Source organism: Carcharodon carcharias, chromosome 3 (genome assembly GCF_017639515.1).
Source record: "Carcharodon carcharias isolate sCarCar2 chromosome 3, sCarCar2.pri, whole genome shotgun sequence".
Lineage (NCBI taxonomy): Eukaryota > Metazoa > Chordata > Chondrichthyes > Lamniformes > Lamnidae > Carcharodon > Carcharodon carcharias.
In genome coordinates, this window is record NC_054469.1 from 4852882 (window position 1) to 4872247 (window position 19366).

At 50.4% G+C, this 19366-nt stretch overlaps 1 protein-coding gene across 1 annotated transcript in view; it reads right to left on the reverse strand.

The window, feature by feature from the left end:
* Positions 1–19366, reverse strand: part of LOC121275769 (flap endonuclease 1-like) — an 86848-nt gene that overhangs the window by 40953 nt on the left and 26529 nt on the right. The window contains exons 5-7 of the mRNA XM_041183376.1: positions 11052–11154; positions 4414–4471; positions 3877–3971 (exon numbers count right to left, since the gene is read on the reverse strand). Of these exons, the coding sequence (XP_041039310.1) occupies positions 3877–3971; positions 4414–4471; positions 11052–11154 (256 nt within the window). The remainder of the gene's footprint in view (positions 1–3876; positions 3972–4413; positions 4472–11051; positions 11155–19366) is intronic.

Here is a 19366-nt window from a genome sequence, read left to right on the forward strand (position 1 = left end):
AACCTTCACTCAGAGGCTGACGAACCTGTGGAATTCTCTACCACAGAGACTGTGGAGGCCAAGTCACTGAATATATTTGAGGAGGAAATAGATTTCTGGACTCAAACAGGAAGCGGGGAGCAGGCAGAAGTGGGTCTTTTTCTGATTGACAGGATGTAACGAGGGCTGTGCCACAGGGATCAGTGCTGGAGCCTCAAGTGTTTATAATTTATGTGAATGACTTAGATGAAGGGATGGATGGGATGGTTGCCAAATTTGCTGATGACACAAGGATAGGTAGGAAAGTAATTTGTGAAGAGGCCATAAGGCAGCTCTATACAGATATAGACAGGTTAAATGAGTGGGCAAAGATCTGGCAAAAGGAGTATAATGTGGAAAATGTGAAACTGTTCATTTTGGCAGGAAGAATAAAAGAGAAGCTTATTATTTAAATGGTGAGAGATTTGCAGAGCTCTGAGATTCAGAGGGATCTGGGTGTCCGAGTGCATAAATCTCTGAAAGCGAGGATGCAGGTACAGCGGGTAATTAGGGAAGCTAATAGAATGTTATCATTTATTGTGAGGGGAATTGATTACAAAAGTAGGGAGGTTATGTTTCATTTGTACAGGGCGCTGGTGAGACCACATCTGGAGTATTGTGTACAATACTGGTCTCCTTGTTTAAGGAAGGATGTAAATGTGTTGGAAACAGTTCAGAGAAGGTTTACCAGACCAATACCAGGAATGGGTGGGTTGTCTTATGAGGAAAGGTTGGACAGGTTAGGCTTGTACCCACTGGAGTTTAGAAGAGTAAGAGGTGACTTGATTGAAACATATAGGCCAGAGTGTTACAACACGTGGGTGGACAGGCGCCTGTCCGGTCCGGCCGCAGTACAGTGCGAGGTGAGGCCGGGAGAGCGTCCTGACATCATTGTGCACTCGCACGACATCTCGCTCGGCAGGCACGCTTCTGAATGCCTCATGCACCCGCCGACAATTAAACAGGCCATTCAGCCCCATTAAGGAGGCAACTGAAAGCGATTTTTCATGGACCGTCCACTTTTCGGGTTGGCGGACGGGTCAATCGGCCAGGCAGCCTCTACATTTTTGCTGAAACCTTGACCCGGGGAGGGATGAGATCTCCGTGGGGGAACTAAAATCCACAGTCAGGGGCCCAATTCCTGTCCACTCCCGGGCCCACTGATCGCGAGTGTCCGACGAGAAACAGATTCAGGCCAGAAGAGCCTGAAGGGTCAGGAGAGGTCGGATGTGGAGAGGTAGTTGCAGCTTGTGGGGGAGACGAGCACTGGGGGGTCACTGAGTAAATAAAGGGTCGCCCATTTAAAACAGAGATGAGGAGAATTGTTTTCTCTCAGAGAGTGGTGAATCTTTGGAACTCTCTTCCAGAAGGGTTGGGGGAAGCAGGGTCTAGGAATATTTTGAAGGCAGAGGCAGATAGAATCTTGGTTTAAAAAAGGGGCGAAAAGTTATCAGGGAGTAGATGGGATGCAGATTTGAGGTTACTCACTCCCAGAGAGCTACATATTGGGATGAGGGACACACTCACTCCCAGAGAGCTACATATTGGGAATAGGGACACACTCACTCCCAGAGAGCTACATATTGGGAATAGGGACACACTCATTCCCAGAGAGACTCCATATTGGGAATTGGGACACACTCACTCCCAGAGAGCTACATATTGGGAATTGGGACACACTCACTCCCAGAGAGACTCCATATTGGGAATTGGGACACACTCACTCCCAGAGAGCTACATATTGGGAATAGGGACACACTCACTCCCAGAGAGACTCCATATTGGGAATGGGAACACACTCACTCCCAGAGGGGCTCTATATTGGGAATAGAGACATACTCACTCCCAGAGAGACTCCATATTGGGAATTGGGACACACTCACTCCCAGAGAGACTCCATATTGGGAATTGGGACACACTCACTCCCAGAGCTGCTCCATATTGGGAATAGGGACACACTCACTCCCAGAGGGGCTCTATATTGGGAATAGAGACATACTCACTCCCAGAGGGGCTCTATATTGGGAATTGGGACACACTCATTCCCAGAGAGACTCCATATTGGGAATGGGAACACACTCACTCCCAGAGGGGCTCTATATTGGGAATAGAGACATACTCACTCCCAGAGAGACTCCATATTGGGAATTGGGACACACTCACTCCCAGAGAGACTCCATATTGGGAATTGGGACACACTCACTCCCAGAGCTGCTCCATATTGGGAATAGGGACACACTCACTCCCAGAGGGGCTCTATATTGGGAATAGAGACATACTCACTCCCAGAGGGGCTCTATATTGGGAATTGGGACACACTCACTCCCAGAGAGACTCCATATTGGGAATAGGGACACACTCACTCCCAGAGATGCTCCATATTGGGAATAGGGACACACTCACTCCCAGAGATGCTCCATATTGGGAATAGAGACATACTCACTCCCAGAGGGGCTCTATATTGGGAATTGGGACACACTCACTCCCAGAGATGCTCCATATTGGGATGAGGGACACACCCACTCCCAGAGAGCTACATATTGGGAATAGGGACACACTCACTCCCAGAGATGCTCCATATTGGGAATAGGGACACACTCACTCCCAGAGATGCTCCATATTGGGAATTGGGACACACTCACTCCCAGAGATGCTCCATATTGGGAATAGGGACACACTCACTCCCAGAGAGACTCCATATTGGGAATAGGGACACACTCACTCCCAGAGATGCTCCATATTGGGACGAGGGACACACCCACTCCCAGAGAGCTACATATTGGGAATTGGGACACACTCACTCCCAGAAAGCTACATATTGGTAAGTGGACATACCCACTCCCAGAGAGGATCCACATTGGGAATAGGGATACACTCACTCTCAGGCTCTATATCACGCTCTGTAGCAGCAGTGTGTACCATCTACAAGAGGCATTCATATCACTGTTCCTTCACTGTCACTGGGTCAAAATCCTGGAACTCCCTCCCTAACAGCACCGTGGGTGTACCTACACCACATGGACTGCAGCGGCTCAAGAAGGCAGCTCACCACCACCTTCTCAAGGGGGCAACTAGGGATGGGCAATAAATGCTGGGCCCAGCCAGTGAAGCCCACATCTCGGGAATCACCGTCATTCTCAGAGAGGCTCTGTATTGGGAAATAGGGACACTGTCGCTCTCAGGTAGGGCAATTCAGAGGGGCAGTTAAGAGTCAACCACGTTGCTGTGGGTCTGGAGTCACATGTAGGCCAGACCAGGTAAGGACGGCAGATTTCCTCCCCCAAAGGACATTAGTGACCCAGATGGGTTTTTACAACAATTGGTGATAGTTTCATGGTCACCATTACTGAGAGTAGCTTTCAATTCCAGACTTTCAATTGAATTTAAATTCCAGGAGGAAGGGCAGAGGGATGAAGCTCTGAGTGGCAAAGAATGCCCGAACAGTATAAATCACTGCCCAGCCCATCCCGACCAAGAGCTCTCATTGAGTGGCGTGGATGCCAGCCTCCTCCTGATACAGGAGAGATCCCAGCAGTCAAGGGCAGAGGTCCTGAAGAGGTTACTGATTGGCCACTTGACAGTTTCATTTGCCAATGAGTGAGTGGGAGTCTGACCCCTTCCCCATCACGGGTAAAATACCCATGGGGATGGGTAAGCGACAGGTTGGGCACCTTTTACCACCACGATCACTCCCCACCTCCTCCCACCCCCCCACCCCCCACCCCCCACCCGGCTTTCCATCCCACATCCCAAGATGTCCTGTCTCGGAGATAGGGACACAGCCGCCAGATTCCTCATCACATTCCCAAAACCTACACATTTTCAATTCTGTTTTGAATTCTGTTGCTTTGTCCTTACCCCTCGCTCTGTCAGACAGCCCACTCGTTCCACTGGCTCTCCGCACTCTGGACCTGACTGCTCAGCAGTTCCAACTTGTTCAGCAGCAACACTCACTGCAGAGCAATAAAAACAAAATACCACTCACCAAACTCAGTAAAAACTCTTCAGAACAAAGCATAGGGCAGAGACTGGGATAACAGAATGGCGATTGATGGATAATGGGGGACAGAGACTGAATATTGATGGATAATGGGGATGGTGATTGAATATTAATGGCTAATGGGGGAGAGATTGATGAACAATGCAGATGGAGATTGATGAACAATGCAGATGGGGATTGATGGATTATGGAGATGGTGATTGATGGGTAATGCGGATGGGGATCGATGGATAATAGAGATGGGGATTGATGGATAATAGACGTTGAGTTGCCCGAAATGAGAATAGTCTGGAGCAGTGAGTACCCAATGAATTTTCGAGACAAAGTTCACAGATAATCGAGGGAAACATTTCCCAAAACCACCTGACTGAAACATATCCTGTCTCTTTGCTCACCATTAGAAGTTGCTGCCTGAGGTTTGGTGACTGGGGTCCAGCCTCGCCTTTTACGGAGCTGCAAACACAGAGAGAGATCCTTATGGGAATGGAGGTCACAATCACCGTGGGAACAGGAGCACTGACCGACTTCCAGTTGTTTACACTGCAATCACTAACATTCTGACACTTTCATTGCAACAGTGCAGCACTCCCTCAGTCCTGACCCTCTGACAGTGCAGCACTCCCTCAGTACTGACCCTCTGACAGTGCAGCACTCCCTCATTATTGACCCTCTGATAGTGCAGCACTCCCTCAGTACTGACCCTCTGACAGTGCAGCACTCCCTCAGTACTGACCCTCTGACAGTGCAGCACTCCCTCAGTACTGACCCTCTGACAGTGCGGCACTCCCTCAGTACTGACCCTCTGACAGTGCAGCACTCCCTCAGTACTGACCCTCGGACAGTGCAGCACTCCCTCAGTACTGACCTTCTGACAGTGCAACACTCCCTCAGTACTGACCCTCTGACAGTGCAGCACTCCCTCAGTACTGACCCTCTGACAGTGCAGCACTCCCTCAGTACTGACCCTCTGACAGTGCAGCACTCCCTCAGTACTGTCCCTCTGACAGTGCAGCACTCCCTCAGTACTGATCCTCCGACAATGCACTGTATCTAACCCTGTGCTGTACCTGTCGTGGGAGTGTTTGATGGGGACAGTGTAGAGGGGGCTTTACTCTGTATCTAACCCCGTGCTGTACCTGTCCTGGGAGTGTTTGATGGTGACAGTGTAGAGGGGGATGTGACAATGACTCATACATGGCTTCACTAGACCCTCCCATCTCAGACACTAAAGACAGGTACAGCACGGGGTTAGATACAGAGTAAAGCTTCCTCTACACTGTCCCCATCAAACACTCCCAGGACAGGTACAGCATGGGGTTAGATACAGAGTAAAGCTCCCTCTACATTGTCCCCGTCAAACACTCCCAGGGCAGGTACAGCATGGGGTTAGATACAGAGCACTGTCAGAGGGCCAGTACTGAGGGAGTGCTGCACAGTCAGAGGGTCAGTACTGAGGGAGTGCTGCACTGTCAGAGGGTCAGTACTGAGGGAGTGCTGCACTGTCAGATGTTCAGTACTGAGGGAGCGCCGCACTGTCAGATGGTCAGTACTGAGGGAGCGCCGCACTGTCAGAGGGTCAGTACTGAGGGCGTGCCGCACTGTCGGAGGGTCAGTACTGAGGGAGCGCCGCACTGTCAGAGGGTCAGTACTGAGGGCGTGCCGCACTGTTGGAGGGTCAGTACTGAGGGAGCGCCGCACTGTCGGATGTTCCCTCATTTGGACTTTATACCCGCTCGGGCGGGTATAAAGGACACCGTGGCACTATCTTGAAGAGGAGCAGGGGGGTTCTCCCTGGTGAGCTGGCCAGTATTCATCCCTCAGTCAACAGAAGCCGACAGCATCCTGGCCATTATCACGTTTGCTGGTTCATTCCTAATGACCTTCAGCAGAATACGAGTGTTAGTCTGGGATACCGACACAGTCAAAAGGAGAACATGCCGGAACACTCGCTCCCAGCGTTCATGTGACACCAGCGAAACACCTCCACCCCCACCCAGACCCCCACCCCCACCCTGTGTGCGGTACACATCGTCATCAACCCGAGTGACAACAGCATCATCTCCTAAGCGAAGATTTCTGCTCCGCTTGATGTTCTTTGATCGACAGAGATGAAAGATAATTTTATAACAGGCTGTTTCGAACAAATGTCTTCTCCCATAGCATCATTGTACATAACGTCAAGATGTCTGCATCGTTGTTTCTGGCGTGAATTAATAATTTTACCTCTGACCTTTCAGAAAAAACATAAATCCAGTCGGTTTATTTTTAGTGAAAGAGCAGCTGATATTTATAGTTTCTGTAAGTTCCCGGTGAGGATTTTTTTTTGGCGGTGGTAAGTGAAGGCAGGTGGGGTAGGACCAGTAGGTGGTCCACCGGGTGGACAGGTGAAGGGGTTTTCGAATCACTGGCTCATTCTGGATTTCGGAGGTGGGCAGGTTTTCGAATCACTGGCTCATTCTGGATTTCGGAGGTGGGCAGGTTTTCGAATCACTGGCTCATTCTGGATTTCGGAGGTGGGCAGGTTTTCGAATCACTGGCTCATTCTGGATTTCGGAGGTGGGCAGGTTTTCGAATCACTGGCTCATTCTGGATTTCGGAGGTGGGCAGGTTTTCGAATCACTGGCTCTTTCTGGATTTCGGAGGTGGGCAGGCGCGTGTGCCAGTGGAGCGCCGCTGCCACCTGCTGGTGACACAGGCTACAACTGTCTCCCCAAACTCTGGGGCCCTGAATTTCCGCTACGGCCAGACAGACAGCCTCTCTCTCCGTCAGGGGAGGGCGCATCCAGAAGTTCACATGTCGCCCCCGCACCCCCCCCCCACCCCCCCCCAAAACGTGGCACCTGCCGTCCACGCGGGGCGGGCTTGCCATGAAGGGACACAGACGTTGGGCATGGCACCCTCACGCTTGGAGGCTGTATCAGCCAGTCACTGTGAACAGCCAGGGGCCAGAGGGAGGGCACAAGGTGGGGGGTGGGGGGTGGGCGGGGGGGGTGGAGGCTGCTACCCATGCCCCAGGGAGGAGGGGAGGCAGGACAACCAGGTACTGCCCTGTGGGACGGGAGTGCGGACATCCCACCTCAACACGACGGAGAACCGGTGTCAAAAGCCACTGAGACCAGGCCGTGAGGTGGTGCCGGATGTCTGTCGCTTGGCCCAGCAGCAACTTGAGCCACGATCCATCGCAGAGTTCGATAGGTTTCCAGATACAAGTGACACCAAGGCTTATGGGGATAGTGTGGGAAGATGGTGTTAAGATAGAAGATCAGCCATGATGGTATTGAATAGTGGAGCAGGCTCGAAGGGATGTGTGGTTTACTCCTGCTCCTATTCTGTAGTGGTCTGTAGTTTATAAACAGACACTGAGTCACCTATGAGTGTTTGTTAATATATTAAAGAACTATCTAAATGTGCTAAATACAGTGTGGGAAGTGGTGAGGCCATTAGTGCTCGAGGTGAGATGGTGCCCGTCACTCTAGCTAACTCCGACAAAGTGGCCCCACCCCGCCCTCCCCCTCAGGTTGCCTCGGAGGAGGTGGAGGGAGGCTGCTCAGCTCTCGGTCTGACCGGCGATGTGGAGTGTGGTGGCTGGCCTCGCTGTGCAGGCACTCGCTGGGGGCCTGCCTCCCTCAGTCTGCGGGCTCTGCACGGGCAGCCACGGTCACTGGCACATGTGGAGCAGAGGGAGGGCTCAGGGCACGGCTGGACGGGCTGAGGAGGTGGAGGAGGAAGAGGGGGTTTGGGGAGCGCTCGGTACCATCCCACCACCCCCCCCACTCCTCAGTCACCCCTACAGCTCTGGGCTGGCCTTCAGTGAGGCTGCTGGGTCCAGATTGGTTGTCCAATCCAGCGACTGCTGTGCCCACCGTGTGACTGCCCTAAGGGTACACAGCTCCTCATCGGATGTCAGTGCCCATACTCCGAGTGGACTGACCCAGGCTACTGAGGGAACTTGCACCCTCATAATCTTGTACACCTCGATCAGGTCGCCCCTCAGTCTTCTCTGCTCCAACGAAAACAACCCAAGTCTATCCAACCTCTCTTCATAACTTAAATGTTTCATCCCAGGCAACATCTTGGTGAATCTCCTCTGCACCCCCTCCAGTGCAATCACATCCTTCCTATAATGTGGCGACCAGAACTGCACACAGTATTCCAGCTGTGGCCACACCAAGGTTCTATACAACTCCAACATGACCTCTCTACTTTTGTAATCTATGCCTCGATTGATAAAGGCAAGTGTCCCATATGCCTTTTTCACCACCCCACTAACATGCCCCTCCGCCTTCAGAGATCTATGGACACACACACCAAGGTCCCTTTGTTCCTCAGAACTTCCTAGTGTCATGCCGTTCATTGAATACTTCCTTGTCAAATTACTCCTTTCAAAGTGTATCACCTCACACTTTTCAGGGTTAAATTCCATCTGCCACTTATCTGCCCATTTGACCATCCCGTCTATATCTTCCTGTAGCCCAAGACACTCAACTTCACTGTTAACCACCCGGCCAATCTTTGTGTCATCCGCAAACTTACTAATCCTACCCCCACATAGTCATCTATGTCGTTTATATAAATGACAAATAATAGGGGACCCAGCACAGATCCCTGTGGTACGCCACTGGACACTGGCTTCCAGTCACTAAAGCATCCTTCTGTCATCACCCTCTGTCTCCTACAACTAAGCCAATTTTGAATCCACCTTATCAAATGACCCTGTATCCCATGTGCATTTGCCTTCTCTATAAGTCTCCCATGTGGGACCTTGTCAAAGGCTTTGTTGAAATCCATATAAACTACATCAACTGCACTACCCTCATCTACACATCTGGTCACCTCCTCGAAAAATTCAATCAAATTTGTTAGGCATGACCTCCCTCTGACAAAGCCATGCTGACTATCCCTGATCAAACCTTGCCTTTCCAAGTGGAGATAGATTCTCTCCTTCAGAAATTTCTCCAATAGTTTCCCTACCACTGACGTGAGACTCATTGGCCTGTAGTTTCCTGGCTTATCTCTACAACCCTTCTTAAATAGCGGAACCACATTAGCTGTTCTCCAGTCCTCTGGCACCTCCCCCGTGGCCAGAGAGGAATTAAAAATTTGGATCAGAGCCCCTGTGATCTCCTCCCTTGCCTCCCTCAGCAATCTGGGACACAAATCATCCGGACCTGGAGATTTGTCTACTTTTGAGCCTGCCAACACCTCCAATACCTTGTCACTCCCTATATCAATTTGCTCAAGAACCTCACAGTCTCTCTCCCCGAGTTCAATACCTTCATCCTCATTCTCTTGGGTGAAGGCAGATGTGAAGTATTCATTCAACACACTACCGATGTCCTCTGGCTTCACCCATAGATTGCCCCGTTGGTCCCTTATGGGCCCTATTCTTTCCCTGGTTATCCTCTTCCCATTGATATACTTAGAGAATATCTTGGGATTTTCCCTACTTTTACCAGCCAGAGCTTTCTCATATCCCCACTTTGCTCTCCTAATTGTTTTCTTAAGCTCCACCCTGCACTGTCTGTACTCCACTAATGCCTCTGCTGATTTGCTTCCCTTGTACCTGCTAAAAGCCTCTCTTTTCCTTCTCATCGTATCCTGAATATCACTGGTCATCCATGGTTCTCTGGGCTTGTTACTCCTTCCTATCACCCTAGAGGGAACATGTTGAGTCTGTACCCTCCCCATTTCCTTTTTGAACACCCCCCACTGTTCCTCTGTAGATTTCCCCACAAGTAGCTGTTCCCAGTCTCCCTTGGCCAGATCCTGCCTTATTTTACTAAAATCCACTCCACCCCAATCCAAAACATTTTTTTGCAACTTGTCTATTTCTCTGTCCATAACAAACTTAAACTGTACCATGTTGTGGTCGCTATCACTAAACTGCTCCCCCACCACCACCTCAGCCCGCTCTCCGGCTTCACATGCTGTTGCGATTACAAAGTTCAACAAAGGGTTGTAGTCTGGTTCCTGGGATGAGTGGACCAGGCCTGCATTCTCTGGAGTTTAAGAATGAGAGGTGATCTCACCGAAATATTCTTGAGGGGCTTGAGAAGGTGGATGCTGAGAGATTGTTTCTGCTGGTCAGGGAAAAGATCTGCACAGTCTCAGGATAAGGGGCCGATCATTCAAGGCTGGGATGAGGAGAAATTACTTGGCTCACAGGGTTGTGAATCTTTGGAACTCTCTACCCCAGAGGGTTGTGGATGCTCAGTTCTTGGCTATATTCAAGTCAGAGATTCATAGATTTTTTGAGTCCTAAGGGAATTAAGAGAAATGGGGATAGTGTGGGAAGCGGGAATTGAGGTAGAAGATTGAGTATGATCGTATCGAATGGGAGAGCAATCTCAAAGGGGATGAGTGGCCTACTCTTGCGCCTATTTCCCTTGTTTGACTGCATTGGAATTTGAACCCATGACCTTTGTCTGGTAACCACCACAGCAGCAGCAGAGCTGTAATTGTCAGTGCAAAATACTGATACACAAAACTATCTCTTTCATTCATTCCTGGGATGTGGGCATCGCTGGCTGGGCCAGCATTTATCGTCCATCCCTAATTGCCCTTATTCAGAGGACATTTAAGAGTCAACCACACTGCTGTGAGTCTAGAGTCACATGTAGGCCAGACCAGGTAAGGACAGCAGATTTCCTTCCCTAAAGGACATCAGTGAACCAGATGGGTTTTTACAACAATCGACAATGGTTTCATGGTCATCATTACACTTTTAATCCCAGATTTTTAATGAACTGAAATTCCACCATCTGCCCTGGCAGGATTCGAACTCAGGTCCCCAAAGCACGGCCTGGGTCTCTGAATTACTAGCCAATGACAATACATCTATGCCACAGGCCCCAAATCATCAGAAAAGGAGGTGATGTTTCAGGACTGAAAATGCACAAGTCTAAGATTTCTACACTTTTGTGCCACATTCCCACCCAGCGCTACAACCAGTGGGGATTAACTCACTGTTTGTGTGAGGATCAGCTTCGCAGTTGTGACAAAGAGGGTGTGAACTGGAGGCAATGATACTGACCACTCGAAACTTCATTCTTGGCGCTGGTCCATCGAACACAAACACAGGCTTGATCCCCTTCTCCAGGAGACTGGCAGTTCGGTAAAATACTCCAATCACCTGGCTACAAAAACACAACACTGACACATTAGAAACTGTGATAAAATTACACTGTCCCCATCAAACACTCCCAGGACAGGTACAGCACAGAGTTAGATACAGAGTAAAGCTCCCTCTACACTGTCCCCATCAAACACTCCCAGGACAGGTACAGCACGGGGTTAGACACAGAGTAAAGCTCCCTCTACAATGTCCCCATCAAACACTCCCAGGGCAGGTACAGCACGGGGTTAGATACAGAGTAAAGCTCCCTCTACACTGTCCCCATCAAACACTCCCAGGACAGGTACAGCACGGGGTTAGATACAGAGTAAAGGTCCCTCTACACTGTCCCCATCAAACACTCCCATGACAGGTACAGCACAGGGTTAGATACAGACTAAATCTCCCTCTACACTGTCCCAATCAAACACTCCCAGGACAGGTACAGCACGGGGTTAGATACAGACTAAATCTCCCTCTACACTGTCCCCAGCAAACACTCCCAGGACAGGTACAGCACAGCGTTAGATACAGAGTAAAGCTCCCTCTACACTGTCCCCATCAAACACTCCCAGGACAGGTACAGCACGGGGTTAGATACAGAGTAAAGCTTCCTCTACACTGTCCCCATCAAACACTCCCAGGACAGATACAGCACGGGGTTAGATACAGAGTAAAGCTCCCTCTACACTGTCCCCATCAAACACTCCCAGGACAGGTACAGCACGGGGTTAGATACAGAGTAAAGCTCCCTCTACACTGTCCCCATCAAACACTCCCAGGACAGGTACAGCACGGGGTTAGATACAGAGTAAATCTCCCTCTACACTGTCCCCATCAAACACTCCCAGGGCAGGTACAGCACGGGGTTAGATACAGAGTAAATCTCCCTCTACAATGTCCCCATCAAACACTCCCAGGACAGGTACAGCACGGGGTTAGATACAGAGTAAAGCTACACTGTCCCCATTAAACACTCCCAGGACAGGTACAGCACGGGGTTAGATACAGAGTAAATCTCCCTCTACACTGTCCCCATCAAACACTCCCAGGACAGGTACAGCACGGGGTTAGATACAGAGTAAAGCCCCCTCTACACTGTCCCCATCTAACACTCCCAGGGCAGGTACAGCACGGGGTTAGATACAGAGTAAATCTCCCTCTACACTGTCTCAATCAAACACTCCCAGGGCAGGTACAGCACGGGGTTAGATACAGAGTAAATCTCCCTCTACACTGTCCCCATCAAACACTCCCAGGACAGGTACAGCACGGGGTTAGATACAGAGTAAAGCCCCCTCTACACTGTCCCCATCAAACACTCCCAGGGCAGGTACAGCACGGGGTTAGATACAGAGTAAAGCCCCCTCTACACTGTCCCCATCAAACACTCCCAGGGCAGGTACAGCACGGGGTTAGATACAGAGTAAATCTCCCTCTACACTGTCTCAATCAAACACTCCCAGGGCAGGTACAGCACGGGGTTAGATACAGAGTAAAGCTCCCTCTACACTGTCCCCATCAAACACTCCCAGGACAGGTACAGCACGGGGTTAGATACAGAGTAAAGCTCCCTCTACACTGTCCCCATCAAACACTCCCAGGACAGGTACAGCACGGGGTTAGATACTGATTAAATCTCCCTCTACACTGTCCCCATCAAACACTCCCAGGACAGGTACAGCACAGGGTTAGATACAGAGTAAATCTCCCTCTACACTGTCCCCATCAAACACTCCCAGGACAGGTACAGCATGGGGTTAGATACAGAGTAAACCTCCATCTACACTGTCCCCATCAAACACTCCCAGGACAGGTACAGCACGAGGTTAGATACAGAGTAAAGCGCCCTCTACACTGTCCCCATCAAACACTCCCAGGACAGGTACAGCACAGGGTTAGATACAGAGTAAATCTCCCTCTACACTGTCCCCATCAAACACTCCCAGGACAGGTACAGCACGGGGTTAGATACAGAGTAAAGCCCCCTCTATACTGTCCCCATCAAACACTCCCAGGACAGGTACAGCATGGGGTTAGATACAGAGTAAACCTCCATCTACACTGTCCCCATCAAACACTCCCAGGACAGGTACAGCACGAGGTTAGATACAGAGTAAATCTCCCTCTACACCGTCCCCATCAAACACTCCCAGGACAGGTACAGCACGGGGTTAGATACAGAGTAAAGCCCCCTCTATACTGTCCCCATCAAACACTCCCAGGACAGGTACAGCATGGGGTTAGATACAGAGTAAACCTCCATCTACACTGTCCCCATCAAACACTCCCAGGACAGGTACAGCACGAGGTTAGATACAGAGTAAATCTCCCTCTACACCGTCCCCATCAAACACTCCCAGGACAGGTACAGCACGGGGTTAGATACAGAGTAAATCTCCCTCTACACTGTCCCCATCAAACACTCCCAGGACAGGTACAGCATGGGGTTAGATACAGAGTAAATCTCCCTCTACACTGTCCCCATCAAACACTCCCAGGACAGGTACAGCACAGGGTTAGATACAGAGTAAATCTCCCTCTACACTGTCCCCATCAAACACTCCCAGGAAGGGTACAGCATGGGGTTAGATACAGAGTAAACCTCCATCTACACTGTCCCCATCAAACACTCCCAGGACAGGTACAGCACGAGGTTAGATACAGAGTAAAGCGCCCTCTACACTGTCCCCATCAAACACTCCCAGGACAGGTACAGCACAGGGTTAGATACAGAGTAAAGCTCCCTCTACACTGTCCCCATCAAACACTCCCAGGACAGGTACAGCACAGGGTTAGATACAGAGTAAATCTCCCTCTACACTGTCCCCATCAAACACTCCCAGGACAGGTACAGCACGGGGTTAGATACAGAGTAAAGCCCCCTCTATACTGTCCCCATCAAACACTCCCAGGACAGGTACAGCATGGGGTTAGATACAGAGTAAACCTCCATCTACACTGTCCCCATCAAACACTCCCAGGACAGGTACAGCACGAGGTTAGATACAGAGTAAATCTCCCTCTACAACCGTCCCCATCAAACACTCCCAGGACAGGTACAGCACGGGGTTAGATACAGAGTAAAGCCCCCTCTATACTGTCCCCATCAAACACTCCCAGGACAGGTACAGCATGGGGTTAGATACAGAGTAAAGCTCCATCTACACTGTCCCCATCAAACACTCCCAGGACAGGTACAGCACGAGGTTAGATACAGAGTAAATCTCCCTCTACACCGTCCCCATCAAACACTCCCAGGACAGGTACAGCACGGGGTTAGATACAGAGTAAAGCCCCCTCTATACTGTCCCCATCAAACACTCCCAGGACAGGTACAGCACGGGGTTAGATACAGAGTAAACCTCCATCTACACTGTCCCCATCAAACACTCCCAGGACAGGTACAGCACGAGGTTAGATACAGAGTAAATCTCCCTCTACACCGTCCCCATCAAACACTCCCAGGCCAGGTACAGCACGGGGTTAGATACAGAGTAAATCTCCCTCTACACTGTCCCCATCAAACACTCCCAGGACAGGTACAGCACGGGGTTAGATACAGAGTAAAGTTCCCTCCACACTGTCCCCATCAAACACTCCCAGGACAGTTACAGCACGGGGTTAGATACAGAGTAAAGTTCCCTCCACACTGTCCCCATCAAACACTCCCAGGACAGTTACAGCGCGGGGTTAGATACAGAGTAAAGCTACACTGTCCCCATCGAACACTCCCAGGACAGGTACAGCATGGGGTTAGATACAGAGTAAATCTCCCTCTACACTGTCCCCATCAAACACTCCCAAGACAAGTACAGCATGGGGTTAGATACAGAGTAAATCTCCCTGCACACTGTCCCCATCAAACACTCCCAGGACAGGTACAGCACGGGGTTAGATACAGAGTAAAGTTCCCTCTACACTGTCCCCATCAAACACTCCCAGGACTGGTACAGCACGGGGTTAGATACAGAGTAAATCTCCCTCCACACTGTCCCCATCAAACACTCCCAGGACCGGTACAGCACGGGGTTAGATACAGAGTAAAGCTTCCTCTACACTGTCCTCATCAAACACTCCCAGGACAGGTACAGCACGGGGTTAGATACAGAGTAAATCTGTCTCTACACTGTCCCCATCAAACACTCCCAGGACAGGTACAGCACGGGGTTAGATACACAGTAAAGCTCCCTCTACACTGTCCTCATCAAACACTCCCAGGACAGGTACAGCACGGGGTTAGATACAGAGTAAATCTCCCTCTACACCGTCCCCATCAAACACTCCCAGGACAGGTACAGCACAGGGTTAGATACAGAGTAAAGCTCCCTCTACACTGTCTCCAATAAACACTCCCAGGACAGGTACAGCACAGGGTTAGATACAGAGTAAATCTCCCTCTACACCATCCCCATCAAACACTCCCAGGACAGGTACAGCACGAGGTTAGATACAGAGTAAATCTGTCTCTACACTGTCCCCATCAAACACTCCCAGGACAGGTACAGCACAGGGTTAGATACAGAGTAAAGCTTCCTCTACACTGTCCCCATCAAACACTCCCAGGACAGGTACAGCACGGGGTGAGATACAGAGTAAAGCTTCCTCTACACTGTCCCCATCAAACACTCCCAGGACAGGTACAGCATGGGGTTAGATACAGAGTAAAGCTCCCTCTACACTGTCCCCATCAAACACTCCCAGGACAGGTACAGCACGGGGTTAGATACAGAGTAAATCTCCCTCTACACTGTCCCCATCAAACACTCCCAGGACAGGTACAGCACGGGGTTAGATACAGAGTAAAGCTCCCTCTACACTGTCCCCATCAAACACTCCCAGGGCAGGTACAGCATGGGGTTAGATACAGAGTAAACCTCCATCTACACTGTCCCCATCAAACACTCCCAGGACAGGTACAGCACGAGGTTAGATACAGAGTAAATCTCCCTCTACACCGTCCCCATCAAACACTCCCAGGACAGGTACAGCACGGGGTTAGATACAGAGTAAATCTCCCTCTACACTGTCCCCATCAAACACTCCCAGGACAGGTACAGCACAGGGTTAGATACAGAGTAAAGTTCCCTCCACACTGTCCCCATCAAACACTCCCAGGACAGTTACAGCACGGGGTTAGATACAGAGTAAAGTTCCCTCCACACTGTCCCCATCAAACACTCCCAGGACAGTTACAGCGCGGGGTTAGATACAGAGTAAAGCTACACTGTCCCCATCAAACACTCCCAGGACAGGTACAGCACGGGGTTAGATACAGAGTAAAGCTCCCTCTACACTGTCCCCATCAAACACTCCCAGGACAAGTACAGCACGGGGTTAGATACAGAGTAAATCTCCCTCTACACTGTCCCCATCAAACACTCCCAGGACAGGTACAGCATGGGGTTAGATACAGAGTAAATCTCCCTCTACACTGTCCCCATCAAACACTCCCAGGACAAGTACAGCATGGGGTTAGATACAGAGTAAATCTCCCTCCACACTGTCCCCATCAAACACTCCCAGGACAGGTACAGCACGGGGTTAGATACAGAGTGAAGTTCCCTCTACACTGTCCCCATCAAACACTCCCAGGACTGGTACAGCACGGGGTTAGATACAGAGTAAATCTCCCTCCACACTGTCCCCATCAAACACTCCCAGGACCGGTACAGCACGGGGTTAGATACAGAGTAAAGCTTCCTCTACACTGTCCTCATCAAACACTCCCAGGACAGGTACAGCACGGTGTTAGATACAGAGTAAATCTCCCTCTACACTGTCCCCATCAAACACTCCCAGGACAGGTACAGCACGGGGTTAGATACAGAGTAAATCTGTCTCTACACTGTCCCCATCAAACACTCCCAGGACAGGTACAGCACGGGGTTAGATACAGAGTAAAGCTCCCTCTACACTGTCCCCATCAAACACTCCCAGGGCAGGTACAGCATGGGGTTAGATACAGAGTAAAGCTCCCTCTACACTGTCTCCAATAAACACTCCCAGGACAGGTACAGCACGGGGTTAGATACAGAGTAAATCTCCCTCTACACTGTCCCAATCAAACACTCCCAGGACAGGTACAGCACGGGGTTAGATACAGAGTAAAACTCCCTCTACACCGTCCCCATCAAACACTCCCAGGACAGGTACAGCATGGGGTTAGATACAGAGTAAATCTCCCTCTACACTGTCTCCATCAAACACTCCCAGGACAGGTACAGCACGGGGTTAGATACAGAGTAAATCTCCCTCTACACCATCCCCATCAAACACTCCCAGGACAGGTACAGCACGGGGTTAGATACAGAGTAAATCTGTCTCTACACTGTCCCCATCAAACACTCCCAGGACAGGTACAGCACAGGGTTAGATACAGAGTAAAGCCCCCTCTACACTGTCCCCATCAAACACTCCCAGCACAGGTACAGCACGGGGTTAGATACAGAGTAAAGCTCCCTCTACACTGTCTCCAATAAACACTCCCAGGACAGGTACAGCACGGGGTTAGATACAGAGTAAATCTCCCTCTACACCGTCCCCATCAAACACTCCCAGGACAGGTACAGCATGGGGTTAGATACAGAGTAAAGCAAACTCTACACTGTCCCCATCAAACACTCCCAGGACAGGTACAGCACGGGGTTAGATACAGAGTAAAGCAAACTCTACATTGTCCCCATCAAACATTCCCAGGACAGGTACAGCATGGGGTTAGATACAGAGTAAAGCACCCTCTACACTGTCCCCATCAAACACTCCCAGGACAGGTACAGCACTGGGTTAGATACAGAGTAAATCTCCCTCTACACTGTCCCCATCAAACACTCCCAGGACAGGTACAGCACTGGGTTAGATACAGAGTAAATCTCCCTCTACACTGTCCCCATCAAACACTCCCAGGACAGGTACAGCACGGGGTTAGATACAGAGTAAAGCTCCCTCTACACCGTCCCCATCAAACACTCCCAGGACAGGTACAGCACGGGGTTAGACACAGAGTAAAGCTCCCTCTACACTGTCCCCATCAAACATTCCCAGGACAGGTACAGCATGGGGTTAGATACAGAGTAAAGCACCGTCTACATTGTCCCCATCAAACACTCCCAGGACAGGTACAGCACGGGGTTAGATACAGAGTAAATCTCCCTCTACACTGTCCCCATCAAACACTCCCAGGACAGGTACAGCACGGAGTTAGATACAGAGTAAAGCTCACTCTACACTGTCCCCATCAAACACTCCCAGGACAGGTACAGCACGGGGTTAGATACAGAGTAAATCTCCCTCTACACTGTCCCCATCAAATACTCCCAGGACAGGTACAGCACGGGGTTAGATACAGAGTAAACCTCCATCTACACTGTCCCCATCAAACACTCCCAGGACAGGTACAGCACGAGGTTAGATACACAGTAAATCTCCCTCTACACTGCCCCATCAAACACTCCCAGGACAGGTACCGCACGGGGTTAGATACACAGTAAAGTTCCCTCCACACTGTCCCCATCAAACACTCCCAGGACAGTTACAGCACGGGGTTAGATACAGAGTAAAGCTACACTGTCCCCATCGAACATTCCCAGGACAGGTACAGCACGGTGTTAGATACAGAGTAAATCTCCCACTACACTGTCCCCATCAAACACTCCCAGGACAGGTACAGCACGGGGAAAGATACAGAGTAAATCTCCCTCTACACTGTCCCCATCAAACACTCCCAGGACAGGTACAGCACAGTGTTAGATACAGAGTAAAGGTCCCTCTACACTGTCCCCATCAAACACTCCCAGGACAGGTACAGCATGGGGTTAGATACAGAGTAAAGCTCCCTCTACACTGTCCCCATCAAACACTCCCAGGACAGGTACAGCACGGGGTTAGATACAGAGTAAAGCACCCTCTACATTGTCCCCATCAAACACTCCCAGGACAGGTACAGCACGGGGTTAGATACAGAGTAAAGCACCCTCTACACTGTCCCCATCAAACACTCCCAGGACAAGTACAGCATGGGGTTAGATACAGAGTAAATCTCCCTCTACACTGTCCCCATCAAACACTCCCAGGACAGGTACAGCACGGGGTTAGATACAGAGTAAATCTCCCTCTACACTGTCCCCATCAAACACTCCCAGGACAGGTACAGCACGGGGTTAGATACAGAGTAAATCTCCCTCTACACTGTCCCCATCAAACACTCCCAGGACAGGTACAGCACGGGGTTAGAT